At 45.6% G+C, this 17,642-nt stretch overlaps 1 protein-coding gene across 1 annotated transcript in view; it reads right to left on the bottom strand.

Annotated features, from left to right (window-relative positions):
- The window catches only part of GALNT15 (polypeptide N-acetylgalactosaminyltransferase 15), a gene marked incomplete at its 5' end in the record, with an annotated part of 42,460 nt that overhangs the window by 9,588 nt on the left and 15,230 nt on the right, over positions 1-17,642 (bottom strand). The window contains 5 exons of the mRNA XM_006907263.3: positions 2,584-2,778; positions 4,109-4,226; positions 6,610-6,777; positions 12,105-12,309; positions 15,748-15,914. Coding sequence (XP_006907325.1) covers positions 2,584-2,778; positions 4,109-4,226; positions 6,610-6,777; positions 12,105-12,309; positions 15,748-15,914 — 853 coding nt within the window. The remainder of the gene's footprint in view (positions 1-2,583; positions 2,779-4,108; positions 4,227-6,609; positions 6,778-12,104; positions 12,310-15,747; positions 15,915-17,642) is intronic.

The following is a 17,642-nucleotide window of genomic DNA, read 5'->3' as shown; positions in this document are numbered from 1 at the left end:
GGGGGAGGGCGGGGGAGGGGGGAAGACAAAGGCAGTGAGATAGAAAAAGCTTGTTGTAGATCAGAATTCACACGGTAGAGGAAGGACCAAAGCTGAAACTGAAGGATTGGGACAGAATGAGGAAACCGAGACCACAGTTTCCCAGGGCTGCAGACAGGGGAGAGGGTCACGTGTTGGGAAAAGAGGGTTTGGAAGGGACAGAACAGAATGAGTCTTCCCTAGAGAGAGTTTTAGAACCAGCAACATGGTGGATGATGTCACTTCCTTCCCACAAGTCCTCACGTCTTCAGTCTACAAAGACCAATTTAGCTATGCTTTGATGACTTTTGTGGAAGTTGGCAAAAACTGATGGGGCTTTGGACCTAGGTTAGTGTGGTGCAGCACCATTATGGGCCTCATGGAGACAGGAACTGACCCAAAGGCAACTGAGCTGAAGTAAGCTGGGAAATTGTGGGGTGGGGATGGAGAAAAGGCAAATTTTCCTTTCTTCCTCTCTAGGAGCCAAATTTCCTCCATGAATGAACCATTCCTTTGGGCTTAACTCTCCCCTCTTCTTGAGATTCTCCTTTATGATACTATTGTCCTAGGATGCATATCAAGGTAAGTCCTTAACACTTTAGTATAAATTAAGGTTTGGGGCTGTATTGATAAGATAAAAAGAACCCTTTCTAGAAGTTTAGTACTAAATCCTAGATATATTTAAGGAAGACAGAGGTGCTAAGAAGGGGTTGGAAGGACTAGAAACACACACACACACACACACACGCACACACACACAAAATAAACAAAACAAAACAAAAGAGAGATTATTATTTCTTGGGGTGGGGGAAAAAAAAGAGCTGGAGCTGGAATAGGAAGTCCGTGACAGAGTTCCAGTTTGATGGTCTCTAGGTTCTGGCAATTAGACATTGGTCTAATCGGCCGTGTGAAGTGAGCTTGGTTTGATTGTGTTTTTTCTCTCTCTTCATCCTCAGATAGAAATGTTGGAAAGAGTAACACCTGGTCTCCAATATTTCAATGCTCTCTACATGCTGCTCAAAGTGTGATCCCCTGAGTACCTGGCTCAGAAATGCCCAAGAAACTTATTTAAAATGTGGATTCCTGGGCTCTGCTGCAGAGCTCATGATTCAGTAGGTTGAGGCAGAGCCCCTATAATCTGCATCTAACCATTTCTCCCAGTGAGTCTTATCCACAGAAAACTTGAGAACAACCACAGAATGTCTTGTTTCTTTAACATATTCGTTCACCATTAAACCAAAGAGAGCTATTGCTTTTTCTTCTGAAGAAATTACTACAGGTTTTTTGATAGTTTCATGACACTCTTAAGTGTTTATTTGAGTCTGCCCCAGCTCTTTCCCCGGACTGGATTTTGCTACTAATACAGAAACATTCCTTTATGCCAGTTCCTTTACCTTCGCCTTTCTTGGCAATGAGACAAAGTGGCAAATCTACCCAGCCCTTGTTTGACCTCAAATGAAGGGGCATGCTAACAAAGAACTTTCCCTCTACAACCATGCCTGAGAAAAGAGAAAACAAAAGAATGTCAATTCCTCTAGCACTGAAACTCCAGCCTTGTCTTTGGGGGCCATGATTTCTGTATCTCAAAATCCATGTGATGGTTTTGGGAATGGAGCAGGAAGAGAGATGGAAGGATAGAAACCATTAGAACAAACTTAATATTTAGCTATCTGAATTTACGGTAAATACATGCTATCAAATACCTTCAGGGAGGCAGTGATGTTACTGAAATCTTGACATCAAAGTAAGCGATAGGACATTTCCAAAACATGAATTAATAGAATGCTCAAAAAAAAAAAAATGGCAGAAAAAAAAAATCTTCTTACTTACCAGGAAGAGGTGCCATTCTCCTAGTGAAAGTCATCAAACGAAAGATGGCTATTTGTGGACCAGAGAAAGGATCACACCCAGCAATATGCTCTGGTGAGGGGCTTGTGAGAGCTGTTCCCGGATATTTGGGGGTCCTGGAAATCTTACCTTTAGAGCCCCACTCCCAGTACAGCAAATATTAATGTGACCTATGTCCCACATGAAATAGTATTTATGTATCACTCCATAATAATTGAGCTGAGTGACAGTTGACTAGCTGAAAATGCAGTGTTTGTGGGCCTTCAATTAAATGTTTACAAATTTTATTTTTCTGTGACTTGTTTTGGATCCTTTATATTTATTAATATACTTCTATTTGTTTCATGTCTTTGATAATTTCACAGCCTTGAACATCTTGCTCAGGATGGAAGGGTGCTCTGAGACCCATTTCATCACTTTCTCCCTGCCCAATCTCTCCTCCCGCTCCGTGCTGAAGGATTGCATCCCTTAGATGTCATCCCACAGACATCAAGGAGTTCCATGCCAAGACCAGCTCTGATGCCCCATATGATGCTGGGAGAGACAGAGGACAGCCCTGCCAGGTGGAGGAGCCCGCTTGAGAGGAGCGGCTCAAGGGAAGTACAAGCCAGAAGCTTCTATTTTTCCCTCCAAGTAGGAGTGAGAGCCACTCCCAGGCCTGGCTTCCAGCTGATGGCCCTGTCATGGGCACAGAAGCCCCTGCTGAGCTCTCCTTACCTTGCTTAAGGAGAAGGCCTCTGGGCTGTGCCTGTAGAAGGTGTCTTTGAACGAGCCCAGCCAGGTCTCAGCAACGCGAACCTTGTTCTGCAGGGTGGCCTCCTGGTCAGGGGTGGAGTGGGCGTCCTGATTTTGGTAGATGTGCCCCACTCGAGAGCAGGGAAGGATTTCAACGGAGCCGCCGCAGAGCCAGGCCTGCCACGAAAGGAGAAAATACACGCCTCTGCACTCCGCTCCAAGAACGTGGGAAGTAAGGGACCTGCATGGGGCTGGCAAAATGCACGGGAATCATGAGCACAAAACGGAAAAGATAAGTATGGTCCTCAGGGTGCAGCAGAAATTCCGCATCTGGGAGTTCTGGGCGGGGGAGTGACAAGGTGAGAAGAATGGGTGCCAGTTGTCCTGGGCCGGAGCTGCCGGGGTGAGGGGGGCAACACCCACGCAACGACTGGACCGGTCCCCCTTGAAACACATGCGCAGACTTAGCATCATGGCGATGTGCCCACGTGAGTTAGCACCCCTATTCTCCAAAGGCGGCTTCCTCAGGGAAAAAGGGGTCCCCAGTGGTCAGTAATTTCTAAAAGCTCGCAAGTCTCCTGCTGCAAAGGCACCAGAAGCTACTTGGTAAAGATCAAAGCAAACCTTTTTTAAACATAGTCTTTCCTGCTTCAGGAGGGTTCTCCCCGCTCTCCACTAACTCTTCTGCCTGCTCACAAATGCCTGAAATTCATTTGACAGGAAGGCTTTCAGTGCACACTTGGGGATAAAGATGAAAATGAAACCATTCTTAGCAGAGGCAGCGTATGAATTGAAACGCAACAAAGCTGGGGTTCCCAGACTGTGTGCCAAGATGCCCCAGGGTGCTCCAGCGAACCGAAAAGGCCACGTGGGATAGTTTGTGTTTGAGACAAACATAGTGACATCCGTTGGATGTTCTGCAAACTACAAGTTTGAGGTAATTCATGGTTTCAAGACTAGATCATTGCACTTTTTGATGGTGTGTACCTTCACTGGGTTGGGTTTTTAAAGGTTGCTGTGATGAAAAACTATCGTGCTCACTTTGACTCCAAGATGTGAGAAGTTGTGCAGTGCCCAGCAGGTACTAAGTTGTTAGAACAAATGCCTATTAAGTTGTTTGGACCAAACTACTCAGCGTACAGAAATGCTTGGGGTTCGTTTTGGCCTGTGGGTGCTGTAAAAAGTTACTGAGATGCTAAGGGTGCAATGAATGGAGAATGTAGGGGGAGATCTACCCTGAGGTGTGGGTGACTGATAATCTGCCCTTTCCCATGGGCAAGTTTGATAGCCAAGTTCACGAGTGCAGCTGGGGGTAAAATCACGGTAGTGCACAAAGAGACAGGAAGGGAGAAGAAACCGGAAGTTTGACACACCACATTTAATGACTTCATAATTTTTCCACATCCTTATCCCTGACCAGTGGCATTTCCAATGACTGCCTCCAAGCTGTGACCACACAGACAGTTCCAGAGAGCCTATCTGAGTCCTCCCCTGGTCCAGGGCATACCTTGAGAGACAGTTCGAGGTTTTCACCACCACGCAGTGACATGAGAGGGTCATAAGCTCCAGTGTTTTGGAAGTAATGTCTGTCCATGGCCACAACCCCGCCGGGCACCACAGGGCTCCTGGAGAGAGAAGACAGGAACAGGCTACAGTTCAGAACCCAGAGCACATCAGGGAGGTATTTTGAGGGAAGTTCTCGTGGCCGAAAGAGTGGACTCTTGGCTCCAAGAGACCTCAATGCTTTTAATGGCAAGACTGGAGCAAAGCAAGTATGTTAGAAATCCCAGTATTTTATGAAAAGATAACTGTAATTGACTGGGTTTTTACACCCCATCCTGAGGTACTGCTCCTGTAGGGAGAGCCATGGGGCCACATCTGAGGCTTCTCTACCCTCTGGCTGAATCTTTCTGGAGAGGCTTTTGAGAAGGAGGCTAGGATTTAAATAAGATACCGGGCAGGTAGCACCAGGCCTAGAGAAAGGGAAAAGGTCAGTTCTGTCCTCTTTCTCCCCTCACCCTTGACCTCACTCTCTTCCGTTTATTTCATGACCATCGAGCTCTCCCCAGTTCTAAGACGAATCAATCCACCAGGGGCAGTAGTTGTAGATAGGTCCCCTCCTGTCCTGAAGAAATACACATGACTTATTTAAACGTATTTAACATTTAAATACTGGATTAAACACAAGAAACTACAACCCCCGAATGAGGGAATTAAGGTGACAATAATATCCCTCAGAAGGGTTTAAACAAGAGAAGATGTAGCCACGAGGCTTTTGAAAGCATGTCCATTCAGGAAAAAAAAATTTAAACAAATATTAATGCGGCTAAACTCTGGGTATGTCTCAAGATGTAAATGATTCAGAGTCCAGGCTTTTTAATTACCAAGAAAATAGTATTAAATTATCAAAACTACTGACATTTAGGTTATTAAAAATGTTGTCATACCAGAATACTTAAAACCAGTATTGTATATTACTTGATACAATTTCCAATTCTGCCACTTTCTATTTGTAAGCTCATGGTTAATTCCTCGAGGAGGAGGACCCAGCACTTGTTGTTTGGGTATCTGAGAGCCAAGGGCACTTTGTCTGCCTCCCCTACGGCTGCCCTGGGAGCCCAGGGAATCCTCACCACCCTCTGCCCCAGGAAATAGGGTCCAGGCAGCACCATGGGGCACCAGGCAGAGGGTGCTAGACACAGCTCCATGAAGGACCTGGGACTGTCAGCAGAGTAGCATGGGCTGTGGTATGGGGGCTAAGAGAGGGTGTGAAACTTTGGCAGATGGCGCATGGAGGGTGCAGGCTGCTGGGGTCAGGTGTGCCAACCCCCGCCAGCGTCCATGACCAATCAAGGTACATCATGGTGAACATGGATGCAGGGCAGCTTAAGCCTGAGATGGGGCACGCCCTCCTCACCCATGCTAGCCCCACAGAAGCCTGGAGCTCAAAATCAACTCCAGGGAGACAGGGAGAGGTAGTGGTTGCACACTATGTGAATATACTAAATGCTACTGAATCATTCACTTTACATGATTAATTTTATGCCACATGAATTTCACTTCATTAAATTATTTTTTAAAGAGTGGGGGGATATAGGTTGCTTCACCTGGCTCTCTCAGGATACTTGCTCTCGGAACCCAGTGCCATTGTGTAGCAAGCCACAAGTAGCCCCGGTGCAGTGACCTCATGGAGAGAACAGGTGAAGACATTCCCACTGAGGTCCTAGCTGATGGCCAACATCAACCTTCAGACCTGTGATCAGCCTTCAAGGGATTCCAGCTCCCAGATGTTGAGTCATTTTCAGACAGTCTAGCCTAGTGAAGAATAGTCCCGCTAAGTCTCCAGATACCATGGAACAGAGACAACTGACCCCAATGCTCCTTTTCAGAATTTATGACCCACAGAATCCATAAGCTTAATAAAGTGTTGTTGTTTTACACCATTACGTTTGGGTGATTTGTTATGCACCAGAAGATATCTAGAACATCTGCTTAAATAGCATAGTTGTCCAAAAACCATACAGGTGAGAAGCAACCCATAAAATTGGATGTATTTTGATACTTATGGTGTCTTAGCAGTTGCCTGGCTGAGTTCTTCTTTTTGCCTGAGAAGGGATCCAAAGCCAGGGAAATTCCACTGTTATCTAGTGAGGCAGAGCTGGGTCAAGATCCCAGCTCAGGTTCTGTCACTGTCCCACACTGCGGTACCCATTAAAAGTATCTTCAAGACCTTCACTGGACTCTATTAATATAGCAATATAAAAACAATAACACACGTGAATGCTTGGTACTCTCTGAATGCTTTCCATATATTAACTCATTCAGTCTTCACAACAACCCTATAAGGTAAGTATGGTTATTATCCTCAATTTACTGATGAGAAAACTGAGACACAGATTAAGTAACTTGCTAGGAAACTTGGGGAGCCAGGATTAGCTCCCAGGCAGACTGGCTACTGCGTCCATCCCAAGGAAGCAAAGGAAAAGCAGGCTCTGTGGTGGGCCTCACCTGATGGGGCTGATGGGGGACTGAAGGGCCTTCCTTTCACTCTCTGGCAAAGGCTCCCAGTGGAAATCCAGCTTCCAGTCCAACACCCCACGCTGTAGGTCCCTGGAGGGGTAATACTGGAAAGTCTTCCAGTCAATCACGTCTATCACTGGAGACACCACCCGGCTCCTGGAAAGGACGGGAGAGTCAAATAAGGAATGCAAACCACTCAGTTGCTGGGGATAGAAGCATAATCGATACACCCACCGTCCAATATGGCGGCAGCCAGCCACATGTGGCTACTGGGCACCCAAAAGATAGTGTGTTTGAATCTGGATGTGTATAAGTGTGAAATACGCACTAGATTTAGAAAACAGTATGAAAAAAAGTAAAAAAAATCTCAGTAATGTTTATATTGATTATATGTTGAAATGATAATATTTTGGATATATTGGGTTTGTTTAAATATATTGGAATTAATTTCTGATTTCTTTTTATTTTATAATGTGACTACTAGGAATGTTTAAATTACGTACATAAAAATATTTAAAAAATAAATTACATATGTGGCTCATGTTGTATTTCCATTGGTCAGCACTATTCTGGAAAATGTTTTTCCATCAGGAATTGGGGGCCCATTTCATTAGAGAGTGCCTGCCCCTTTCTTTCTTTAAAAACCTCTGTTGACAGCCCTAAGAAACAGGAGAATGGGGTGCTTGGCTCAGCTCTACCATGAATGAGCTGTGTGATCTTGAGAGAGCTGTTGGACCTCTTCGGACCTCAGTTTCCTCATTTGTAAAATGAGGGTTGAACTACTTCCCACCAAGGTCTTTCTCAGACGTAAAGCTCTAGGGCTGTGGCTTGTCACCTTTTTGAGGTCTTTGATTCTTTTGAGAAGCAGGGGAAGACTAGGGAGCCCTCCTCAGAAAAAAATAATCACATGCACATGTAGAAAATATTGCACGCAATTTCACAGTTCTTATTCCTCCCTGTATCATAACACTTAATTGATTTGAGGAAGCAGGACTGCCAAGCCCCAGAAGTGTCACTGGTGTTAGTGTATCTGTATGTGAGCACACAGTATCTACCAGCAAACCAAAGTCCTGAGTTATCCGTTCAGTTATTGATGCTGTTGGTGATTGTATTTTATCCCCCTCCCCTTTCTTTTCCATAGGCTGTGATCCAGCTTCAGAGAGGATGATGTGGGAAACTGGTACAGATCAGAAACTTCACCTTTTAAATAAACAGGTAATCACTCAGGTGTACCAGGAACTTCTCTCCACCTAGACAATATATCAATCACATTTTTTTTTCCTAGGCTCTCATGACTTCTAAAATTTGTGCTGTGAAATGGGTAAGGCCATGAACTCAGAGGTGGCTGGCAGGTACCACTCTAAGGAAAGTGAGGTTCCTGGAAGTAGAGACGCCAGCCAGCCACGGTGCGTTTATACTCCCATCGACTCCCGTCTCTGTTCCTTTCATCTTGGAGAAAGTCAGGCCTGGCGTAAGCCCAGGCCCAACAGAGAAGGCCAGGGTGGTCCTGAGATTCAATTATCTGCTTTAACCTGTGGCCTTTAGTGACTGATATTGGTGTGAGGGGTCATGGGGTTTATATTTAGATCAGGGATCTCAATAAGCTTTTCCTGCCCTTTTCACATCGCTCCCTCTGGAAGGTAAAGGAAACTTAACCCCCCTTGTCTCTGCTATTTTGGGACACCCTGCATGGACCTAAGAAAACTGAGAAGCAAGATCAAGGATGAAAGGAGGGCACTCAGCCTTTTACCCATCTCCGTTTACTGGAGAATGAACTGAGCAGATGGGATAGATCTGGCTATTGGCAAAGCATTTTGTGGAATTTCAGAATCAAGAGCCAGGGAGCCATGTGGCTGAATTTTTAAGAATCTCATCAAATTTGTGTCATCTCAGTAATCATAGTAGGGAAATTGCATTTGAGCAGCCACACAATCAATTTGTCCTAGACCTCTGAGCTGTGCCCCTTTGACAGAGTGTACATTACTTTTCGTCAGAAAATGAGAACCCTAAAACTCATTAAATTTTCGCTCTGTTTTGCTGGAAGTTCAGAGTCAGATGTACAGCTCACTTCTACTAACTTCATTACCCCTGACTCCCATCTTTTCCTTTGTGAAATCTCCTTTTCCTTCTATTTTAACCAGACACATATGTGATTAATCATGAGCCTCTTTGAATTCATTTTGGATACAGATGAAGAATAAAATCTCAATAAAGGAAGTGAAAGATGTTTTCTGTTTTGGTTTTTATTTTCATGGACCATAGTAACTGGGCTGAATTAGGGAGTAACGGCAGTCTAGGGACTCGAAAAGAGTGATTAAAAAAAATAAATCCCAAACGATCTTATATTTAGCTTTGGATTTTGTAACTACAGATGTGTCTGATGTTCTTGGAATTCACTTAAAGCAAAATATCAAAGCTGCCCTGTCTGACTTGGAAGGAACTAGAAGTGTCTGCTTACTCCATCATTCTTGCTTGTGAATTGGCTTTTAATGCTCAGGTAGATAGGAGGTGGATCCTCTCTTAAGCCTTTCTAAGCTCCAAGAGGTCAAATGTTTTGGTTTCAAAAGACAAATAGAGGCAGCTGAGTTGTCAACAAAGACTGGCTCGGCTTCCTCTTCACATGCCCCTCCTCTGCGATTTTGTGGTCTCCCCACACCTCATTCACAGCTTCCTGTGCACTCTGTTTTCTCTGGGCCCCAGCTTTTGGGCTAAGTTTTCGACATCAATTTGGGGAGGACGCAAACATTCAGTCCATATCAGGTCAACTAATAAAGTACCATTCATATATTCAAAAGCTAACTGCAGCTCCAACCTTACCAACCAACACTGTTACCACAAGAAAGAATAAGCCCTGGTTCTTTCCAGCCCCTCTTTATTTTCCGTGGACCTGGATGTCCCTCCAGGGCTGCAATAGGTAAAGTCATTTGGGAAATCCACTCGAATTATTGGTGTTTGCAAAAAGCTTCTTACACTGAGAAGCAAAAGGCGCTAAATTCTCTCTTCCCAGAGCTCCTGCTGCTCATGTGTGACCCCGAGACTGGGGTCAGCCCTTCCCAGACTCTGTCATGCTGAGGGGGTGTGGAGTAGGTTGGGGCTGGAGAGGTTCCTTGGGGACATCAGACCCAGAGAAGGCTGCTCCCTCTGCCGGGCTGGGAGGCATCTTGAGCCCGCTGCTGCTCCTCAATACACACACTCACAAACTCTCTCGCACACTCACTACCTAAACACACACTCACGTGGGATTCCTCAGGCTGCCCTCTATCATTTAACCCCGTGACAGAGAGGTAGGAGGCGTTGTGTTCCCTGCCCCACCCTGCATCTCCCTACTGAGCAGGCTCAGCCCTGGCTCAGCTCTAGGTGACCTTAAGAACTAGGTGTCTCTAAGATAGGGAACCAGACCAGTCTTCATGTGGAAAACAGCTTGGACAGCCTCTTGAGCGAGGATCGCCCCTAAAATGGTGCTGCTTTTCAACACTTCACCAAGGACTGCCCCTTTCCCCTTGGAAATCTTCATTTTTCTCGAGCCCTGACTCTCATTCCTTGGCTAGAATACTGGAGCTGGCAGTCAGCACCAGACAGTTGGCAGCTGTAATGACAGCTACTCTTGATGTTCATCCTTGTTACTTTATGTAGAAACCAGCCACCAATCACCACCTCTTAAGACTGCTCTAAAAACAATTTCTCTTAAAAAAAATAAAAAAATAAAAACTCTGTCTGAGGCTGTTATCTAGAGTTATGTGGGTTGTACATTGCCCAATTTTAAAGAATGCCTCAAATATCATAGACACTATAACTTTGCATATTTATTTCTAAATTATCTGACAGCACTAAAGTGTCTTCTTCTAACAAAACGAGTGTATTATGACAAATTTTCTGAAGAATGGGAGTAAACGGTCATGGAGAAGGGACCCTTTCCACCTGTTCACACCAAGCTGCCATATGGGTTACAGCAGACGCGGTCTGTGGGCAGGCGCAGGGAACCAGGGCTAGACACCAGGCCTTGAATTTTCTGACCAGGGTGTTGAGGAAGTTATGACTCTTTAAATAGTTGATTTATGTCTTATCACACTGTTTACTTACCATTTCCATTCTACCTTTTTAATGAAAGCTCTTAAATACGCTTCCTTGCTTTTTGGGCAATGGGTCCTCACCTGGTGACAGAACGTCTCCTGCTATGAGCCCTAGAGACAGCCAGGGCCCTTTCCTCTCTCAAAGAACAGCAGCTATTAGGAGCTGTGCCCAGTGGCTTCTACAGCTTTGCTTTACATGAGTTGAGGAATTGCCTGAGCAAGGTCACTGAGGGAGTAAAGCAAATCTTGAAAGGGGATGCTCTCTCGGGCCATCGCTCACAGAGCATCGCTGTGTGTAGTGGAAAGAAATGAGAACTTAGACCCGGGCAAAGTAGCTTTTCTTTCAGACCCTCATCTGTAAGGGCATGTACACCAAGCTATGGGGCCCAGAGGAAACGGAGTGCGCAGGAAGCTGTGAATGAGGTGTGGAATCACCTTAGCACCCAGCAATTCCACTTCCGGGCATTCACTCTAAGACATCCAAATCACGAATTTGAAAAGATATATGCACCCTTATATTCATCACACAATTATTTACAATAATCAAGATATGGAAGCAACCTAAGTAAGTGTCCATCGATAGATGATTGGATAAAGAAGTTGTGGTACATATATACAATGGAATATTATTCTGCCTTAAAAACTAATAAAATCTTATCATTTGCAATAACATGAATGGACCTAAAGGGTATTTTGCTAAGTGAAATAAGTCAGACAGAGACAGACAAATAACACACGATTTCACTTATAAGTGGAATCTAAAAAACGAGGTAAATGAACAAACAAAACGGAAACAGACTCATAGATATAGAGAAAAAACTGATGGTTGTCATATGGATGGAGAGTTGAGGGGCTGGGTGAAAAAGGTGAAGGAATTAAGAAGTACAAATTCGTAGTTACAAAATCGTCTTGGGAATATAAAATACAGCATAAGGAATACAGTCAATAACATTGTAATAACTATGTATGGTGCCAGGTGCATCCTAGACTTATTGGGGGCTCACTTTGTAAGTTGTATAAATGTCTAACCACTATGCTATACACCTAAAACTAATAATAATTTTGAATGTCAGTTGCTGGCTTTTCATCAAAGGTAGTGATAACCGCGATGAGGTGTTACCCTTCGCAGGGGAATCTGCAACCTAATAGAAGCTGTTCTCCAGGCCTCAGTTTCTGTATCTATAAAACAAGGTAAGTGGACTGGAGGACTCTAGCCTCTCTTCCAACTCTACCTCCCTATGCTTCTTAAAAGTCTCAAACATCCAAAAAAAACCCTTAAGAATGTGTCGCTCTCTGATGGTGGAGACTTAGGCACTTTCTTTGATGGTGAGTAGGTGTTCTATGAGTGGCTGAGGCTATCGACTATATCCCCCACTCCCACCTCTGGATCCCCAGACCCCAGGGGTGAGTTACCTATCACCAGCTATTCTGCTGAGGAGGGGTTCCAGCCAGCCTGGGTGGCATTCGCAGTGGGAGTCCATGAAGACCAGCACATCCCCAGCAGCCCTGGTGGCGCCCAGCATCCGGGCCCTGATGGCGCCTAGCCTCTTGTTGCTCCTGAGCAGCTTCACCCCCTCCAACCTGGCCACGTATTCACTGAGAGCAGATTTGAGCTGTCCTGGAATCAACAGGGTTTTGGTCAGTGGGGTAACAGATGCTACGGCCAGTGAGAGTGTGATGACAATCACTAGAATCGGTGGCAGAAATTCTCTCCTGGGAGCTGTGGTGAGCACAAGGGGCCCGAGAATCAGATATGTCATCACCGTAGTTGTTGCTAAGATGTCAGTTGTTTCATTAGTTGTGGTAAGTCAGGATACTCTCCAGTAACGACCAGGAAGGATGATGTCATAAAACCAGGAGAGGAGAGAACGTGCTAACCTCCTCTAAATGCAGCAGCGAGATTGTAGCAGACAATGTTGGTGCCCTGTTCAGATGCCCTCAGACCCTTTTACTGCTTTGGTTTGGTTCGTGTGTCCCCAGCTGATGTGGGTTTGTTGTTAACTGCAATTGCATCCTTCCCTGGGGACATGCCCTTGGGTATTGGAACTGCCACTCCCGCAAGTGCCGGGGAGTCAGGCGGAACGTGCCCAGACTCAATGACCAACCATTGCGGGGGCACAAAATCCCGCTGCCTTTCCACAAGGCAGGACAGATTCTTACACTGCAGAGTTACCCATGGGATCAGGCTGCGGACTTCATCTGAAATGACATCTTGGTTCAGCTCCTTCCTCTGCCTCTCCAACTCCCCTACAGGGTTCCCTCCCCTGATAGTACACCCCCCAAATCACGTGCACATGAATCCTCATCTCAGTCTCTGCTTCTAGAGAACTCGACCTAAAACAGTGGTCCAGGAAGTCAACGGCAGAAGGGTCCCTGAAATGTGGTCACTGGTGGTGCTGGCCAAAAGGTCTCATTGCAGGGGTAGGGGTGGGTGGGCAATGCGGTGGGTCAAAAAAAAGTGAGAGGTGAAAAACTGAGACCAAGAGTCTAGATTCTCTCTTAGGAATGATGTTTTTGTAGGAGAAAAGAGAGAAAGAGTCTTAAGGAGAAGGCAATAAATAATGAGAAATGTGTGTGTTTGCGTAATTTTCTTTATGGAAAAATGAACAAGAAATAGAGAAGTATTTAACTGCAATAAACTGGCCCTATGTGGCCAAAAAGAATGAGAGACTTGTTAAGTTTTGTGTTTATGATAATTCTGTGTGTGTGTGTGTGTGTGTGTGTGTGTGTGTGTGTGTTGGGTACGTATACCGAGAGACTTGTTAAGTTTTGTGTTTATGATAATTCTGTGTGTGTGTGTGTGTGTGTGTGTGTGTGTGTGTGTGTGTGTTGCGTATGCCAACAAGAACAAGCCAGTGGGGGTGGAAAGAATAATTTGATCATTCACAGAGAAGTAGTGTCCTTCATGAAGTCTTGGAAGTGGGGCGCCAGCAGCCCACTGGCCCAAGACCTCCTCGAGGGCAAGGTTTATATCTCATGCATCTCTTCTGTTCAGGGGCAGCCCACAGTGGGCACTCAGTGGACGTGTGTTGAACAGAACTGAGCCAAAGAGCACGACTTTCCCTGGTTCCCCAGCCTGGAGCCTGGCGGCTTTGTTAGCTGGGTCTCCAGGGAGGCAGAAGGCTCAGGCAGCCTCGCCCAAAGGCCCAACTAGACTCCCTAGGGAGCTGCCTTCTGAGCAGCATGTGGTTCCCCAGGAATATTTTTCTGCCAGGAAACTGTTCTAAGCAGTGGATGTAAGGATCCCAGTCACTTGGCTGTTGCATTTCTCAGTGGTAAAAATGTTGTGCTGATTTATTACTTTGTAATTATTTTTCTGGGAAGCTTTTGAGCTCCAGCTCCATTCCCTAGAGAAGGATTTCTGTTAGTGAAGCTGTTAAAATTTCTGAACTTGGACTCTGAGAATCAGCCTCTTGGTGACTCCACTGTATTGAGTATTGTTAGTTGTTTTTCTCGATATTTATTCTCCCCTTCTGCCTCACTAATGGAAACTTTATTTTTTCAGGGCACTAACCTACCCAGACTCCCTTGCTGCTAGCAGTACCTTTTGATCCAACTCTGATAGAAATACATTGAGTAAGAGGATTGCGGAAAACTATTGTTTTACTGATATTTTTCTAAAAGGACAAACTTGTCTGGCTTCTCCCTATCTGCTTTTTACCCTTTTCCTGCATGGAATGGGGGATGTGACGCCAAGAGGTATAGCAGCCTCATTGTGATTATGAGACCAAGGACCAGCCTCCAGTACAGCTAAGTGGAAAGCAGAGGGGCTGAGGACATTGGAGCGGCCCACACCCCTGGGGCTCTGCTCCTTTGCCTCTGCACATGAAAAGAGATGGGAAGTCTCCCAAAGGGACACTGACATAACACAGTTCATCAGCTGATGGGGGAGGGACCATAAGTGTGCTATTGGGAGGATTCCAAACCCCAGTCAAGGGTTTGGAGTCTCTGGGTACCTTGGCCAGCTGACCCAGCCCAGCCCAGGACCTGCTCATTTGTCTAATAGACAGCCAGATGCACCTCAGTAACCGTGTGTACTCCTGAGGCCTCTGGCTAGTCTGACTCACTGCCGTGTCCAGGCTGGACAAATCCCCAACATGAGGACCTTAGAAAGAGCTAACAGAAGCATCTATCCTGTCCTCTGTCATTCCCTTTAGAAAAGTGCTCGTCAGACCTCACAAACACTCAGCTTCACTCAGAGCAATCTGTCTCCCCATGAAGCCAGGAAGGGCTTCTGTAGGCAATTTGAGACAAAAGTGTATTGTCCTCAGGCCCCAGCCAAAGACGAGAGCAGTGCGGCCCATGGACCAGCAGCATCAGCATCACCTGTGAGCTTGTTAGAAAAGTCCGTTCTTGAGCCTGATACCAGATCCCGAAACTGTGAGGGTGGACCCAACAATCAGTGTTTAACAAGCCTGCAGGTGATTCTGATACATATTTAAGTTTGAGAAACACTGACCTAGAAGTCAGGCCGGGGTTTGCTCTGCCTCATCTCCTCCCAGGTACCCAGCCACGCAAGGGGCTGGTCCCCAGCAGTGAGTTTCCTGTCAGTGGAACTCTGCTGCACTTGGTGTGACTCAGCTCTGGTCAATTCCCCTCTCTGGGCCCCCCATTTCCTCATCTGGGAAGTGAGTGGATTGGACTAAATGAGAACAATTTAATCATTAATACTTGTACAGTGCTTGGCCCAGTGTCTAGGAAGCAGGGAGCCCTCACAAAACGGCCACCCCTTGTGATTCTTGAGTGTCTCGGGCGGAAGTTTATTGGTCTGTGTAGAGGTTGGGGCCCAGGGAAGACTCCCCTGCTGCATGGGACCGAGCTGGAGCAACCCTTGCCTTGTATGTCTGTTCACCTTCTCTCTCTTCTTCCCCTACCTCCGCATTAGTTTCCCGGGGGCCCTTCAGTAATGAGTTACCTGCACCTGAAGTCTCACCGGAAGCTCTGCTTCTGGGAAACTTTTCTAAGCAGTTTCCAAACTCCAGTGTTTACGTAGGAACCACCCCTCCCCCCAGGATTCCTTCCCACCCGAGGGAGTCTGGGGGAAGCCCATAGCCACCTTGCTGGCTGAGGTCGTCCACGAGGATGATCTCCTTTAGGAAAGCCCTGGGCGCTGTGTCAAGGATGCTGTGTACGGTTCTCAGGAGGGTGGACCAGGGCTCGTCATGGAAACAGAGGATGATGCTGGCTGTGGGCAGGCTGTCCTCAGGGTGCTGCTGTAGACATCTGCAGGGATGAAAACCAGGGAGCCATGGGGAAGAATGATTGAAAAAAGTGTTCAACATCCTTGAACTCACTCCCCAGGCCCTGGCTGGGGCTGCTCCAACCACACGTCTCTTTCCCAACTCAATGGCTCTCCCTGGGTTTTCTTAAAATTTCCACATAAAGAGAGCCCATTCCCCCGCACCGGCCCCCCACATACACACACACAGTAATGCTGCCTACTGCCTCCCAGATCCTCAGATCCCAACACCTTCTTTACCGTGTTTAATCCACGCCTCTCTCATAGCAGCTGAGAGGCGTTGCCATCATTCTCAGCAGATGATGGTCCTAGCCTGTAAAACGTGAATGAACGACGGTATTACCAATCTCATGGAGCTGGTTGGTGTGAGGCCTTAATAGGATGGTGTACGAAGCAAGTGGTGTATGAACACTTTCATCATCCGTTTAAGGGCAGGGACTCTATTTTCTTTGTTTTTGTATTCCTACAACCTAATACAGCACTTGGCACTTAATAAATGTTTATTATTATTATTATTTTGAAGAAGAAGGGACAAAGATTAAACATTTGTGAATGCCAGCAACATGCCAGACCCTGTGCTAGGCCCTATATACACATTACTGAGTGTTCATTCTATAATGAGCCTATGGGTTGGGTTATATTACCCCATTTTACAGATGTGGAAACTGAGGCTGAGAAGGTGACAGGACTCATTGAAGGCCACATTACTGGTAAGTGGCAGAGCTGGATGTTTTCCTTCAAAGCTGTCACGACCTTTCTACTTTGCGAGTTCATGGCCAGGTACACAGGGGTGCATGGCATGATCTCTATCAGGAGGCTACTTTTTAGGAAAGGAGCAATGTTCTTTCTAGTATCTTTTTTAAAAATAATTTATAACTTTTTTATTTTGCAGTAGTTTAAGACTCACAAGAAGTTGCAAAAAATAGAACAGAGAGTTCCTGTGTTATCTTTGCCCGGCTTCACCCAGCGATAACATCTTACGTAACCCTCCGCAATGCTCAAAACCAGGAATGTGACACAGTTCAACACTATCAGCTCAAATACTGACCTTATTTGGATTTCACCAGTTTTTATATCTAGCAGTAATTTTTAAGGGAAATTCGTATGGACTTCAGAAAGAAGTCCCTAGATGGATGACAACGTCCTTAGAAGTGTTTCAAAGACAAATAAAATAATGAACTTTATATGAACTTTTACAGTCTTATTTCAGGGCTGTTCAAATAACATGTCCAAAGTGGAATTGATACGGGACATCACTTGTAAAATTCTTAATCTTTAAGCAGGAAATGATAAGGGACATCTCTTGCAGAATTCTTCATCTTTTTAGTAAACCTAGTTAAGTTTTCTTCCCTCCTTTTTTGGGAAAAAGTCTCTCTCCCTCAAGTCCCGATAATTGCCCTGAAACTGGTGACTCAGATCCTCTGGCTATTGATAAAGGTCATTGGCCCATTGTTAAGCAGAAATGGCAATAGGCCAGACAGGGCCCTTAGAGTCTGAGAGGGGAGGGGACTTTAGGCCAAAGGTCTTTTTCCTCTTTAAGAAATACATTAACTCACTTAGTAGGCAAATCAATAATAGAAATTAATAGATATATAATTTAAATAACAAGCGTATATCTTCTTTTCCTTGTCTAGGGACTGAGGTGGCGCTTCAGCAAGAAACCCAAGATCCCACCTTGACTGAGGCAGAAAGGGAAAGATATCTATTAAACA

The sequence above is a fragment of the Pteropus alecto genome, unplaced genomic scaffold (assembly GCF_000325575.1).
Source record: "Pteropus alecto unplaced genomic scaffold, ASM32557v1 scaffold92, whole genome shotgun sequence".
Classification (NCBI taxonomy): Eukaryota; Metazoa; Chordata; class Mammalia; order Chiroptera; family Pteropodidae; genus Pteropus; species Pteropus alecto.
Note: the sequence above shows the minus strand (reverse complement) of the source record. Positions and strands in the feature narration are given on the sequence as shown.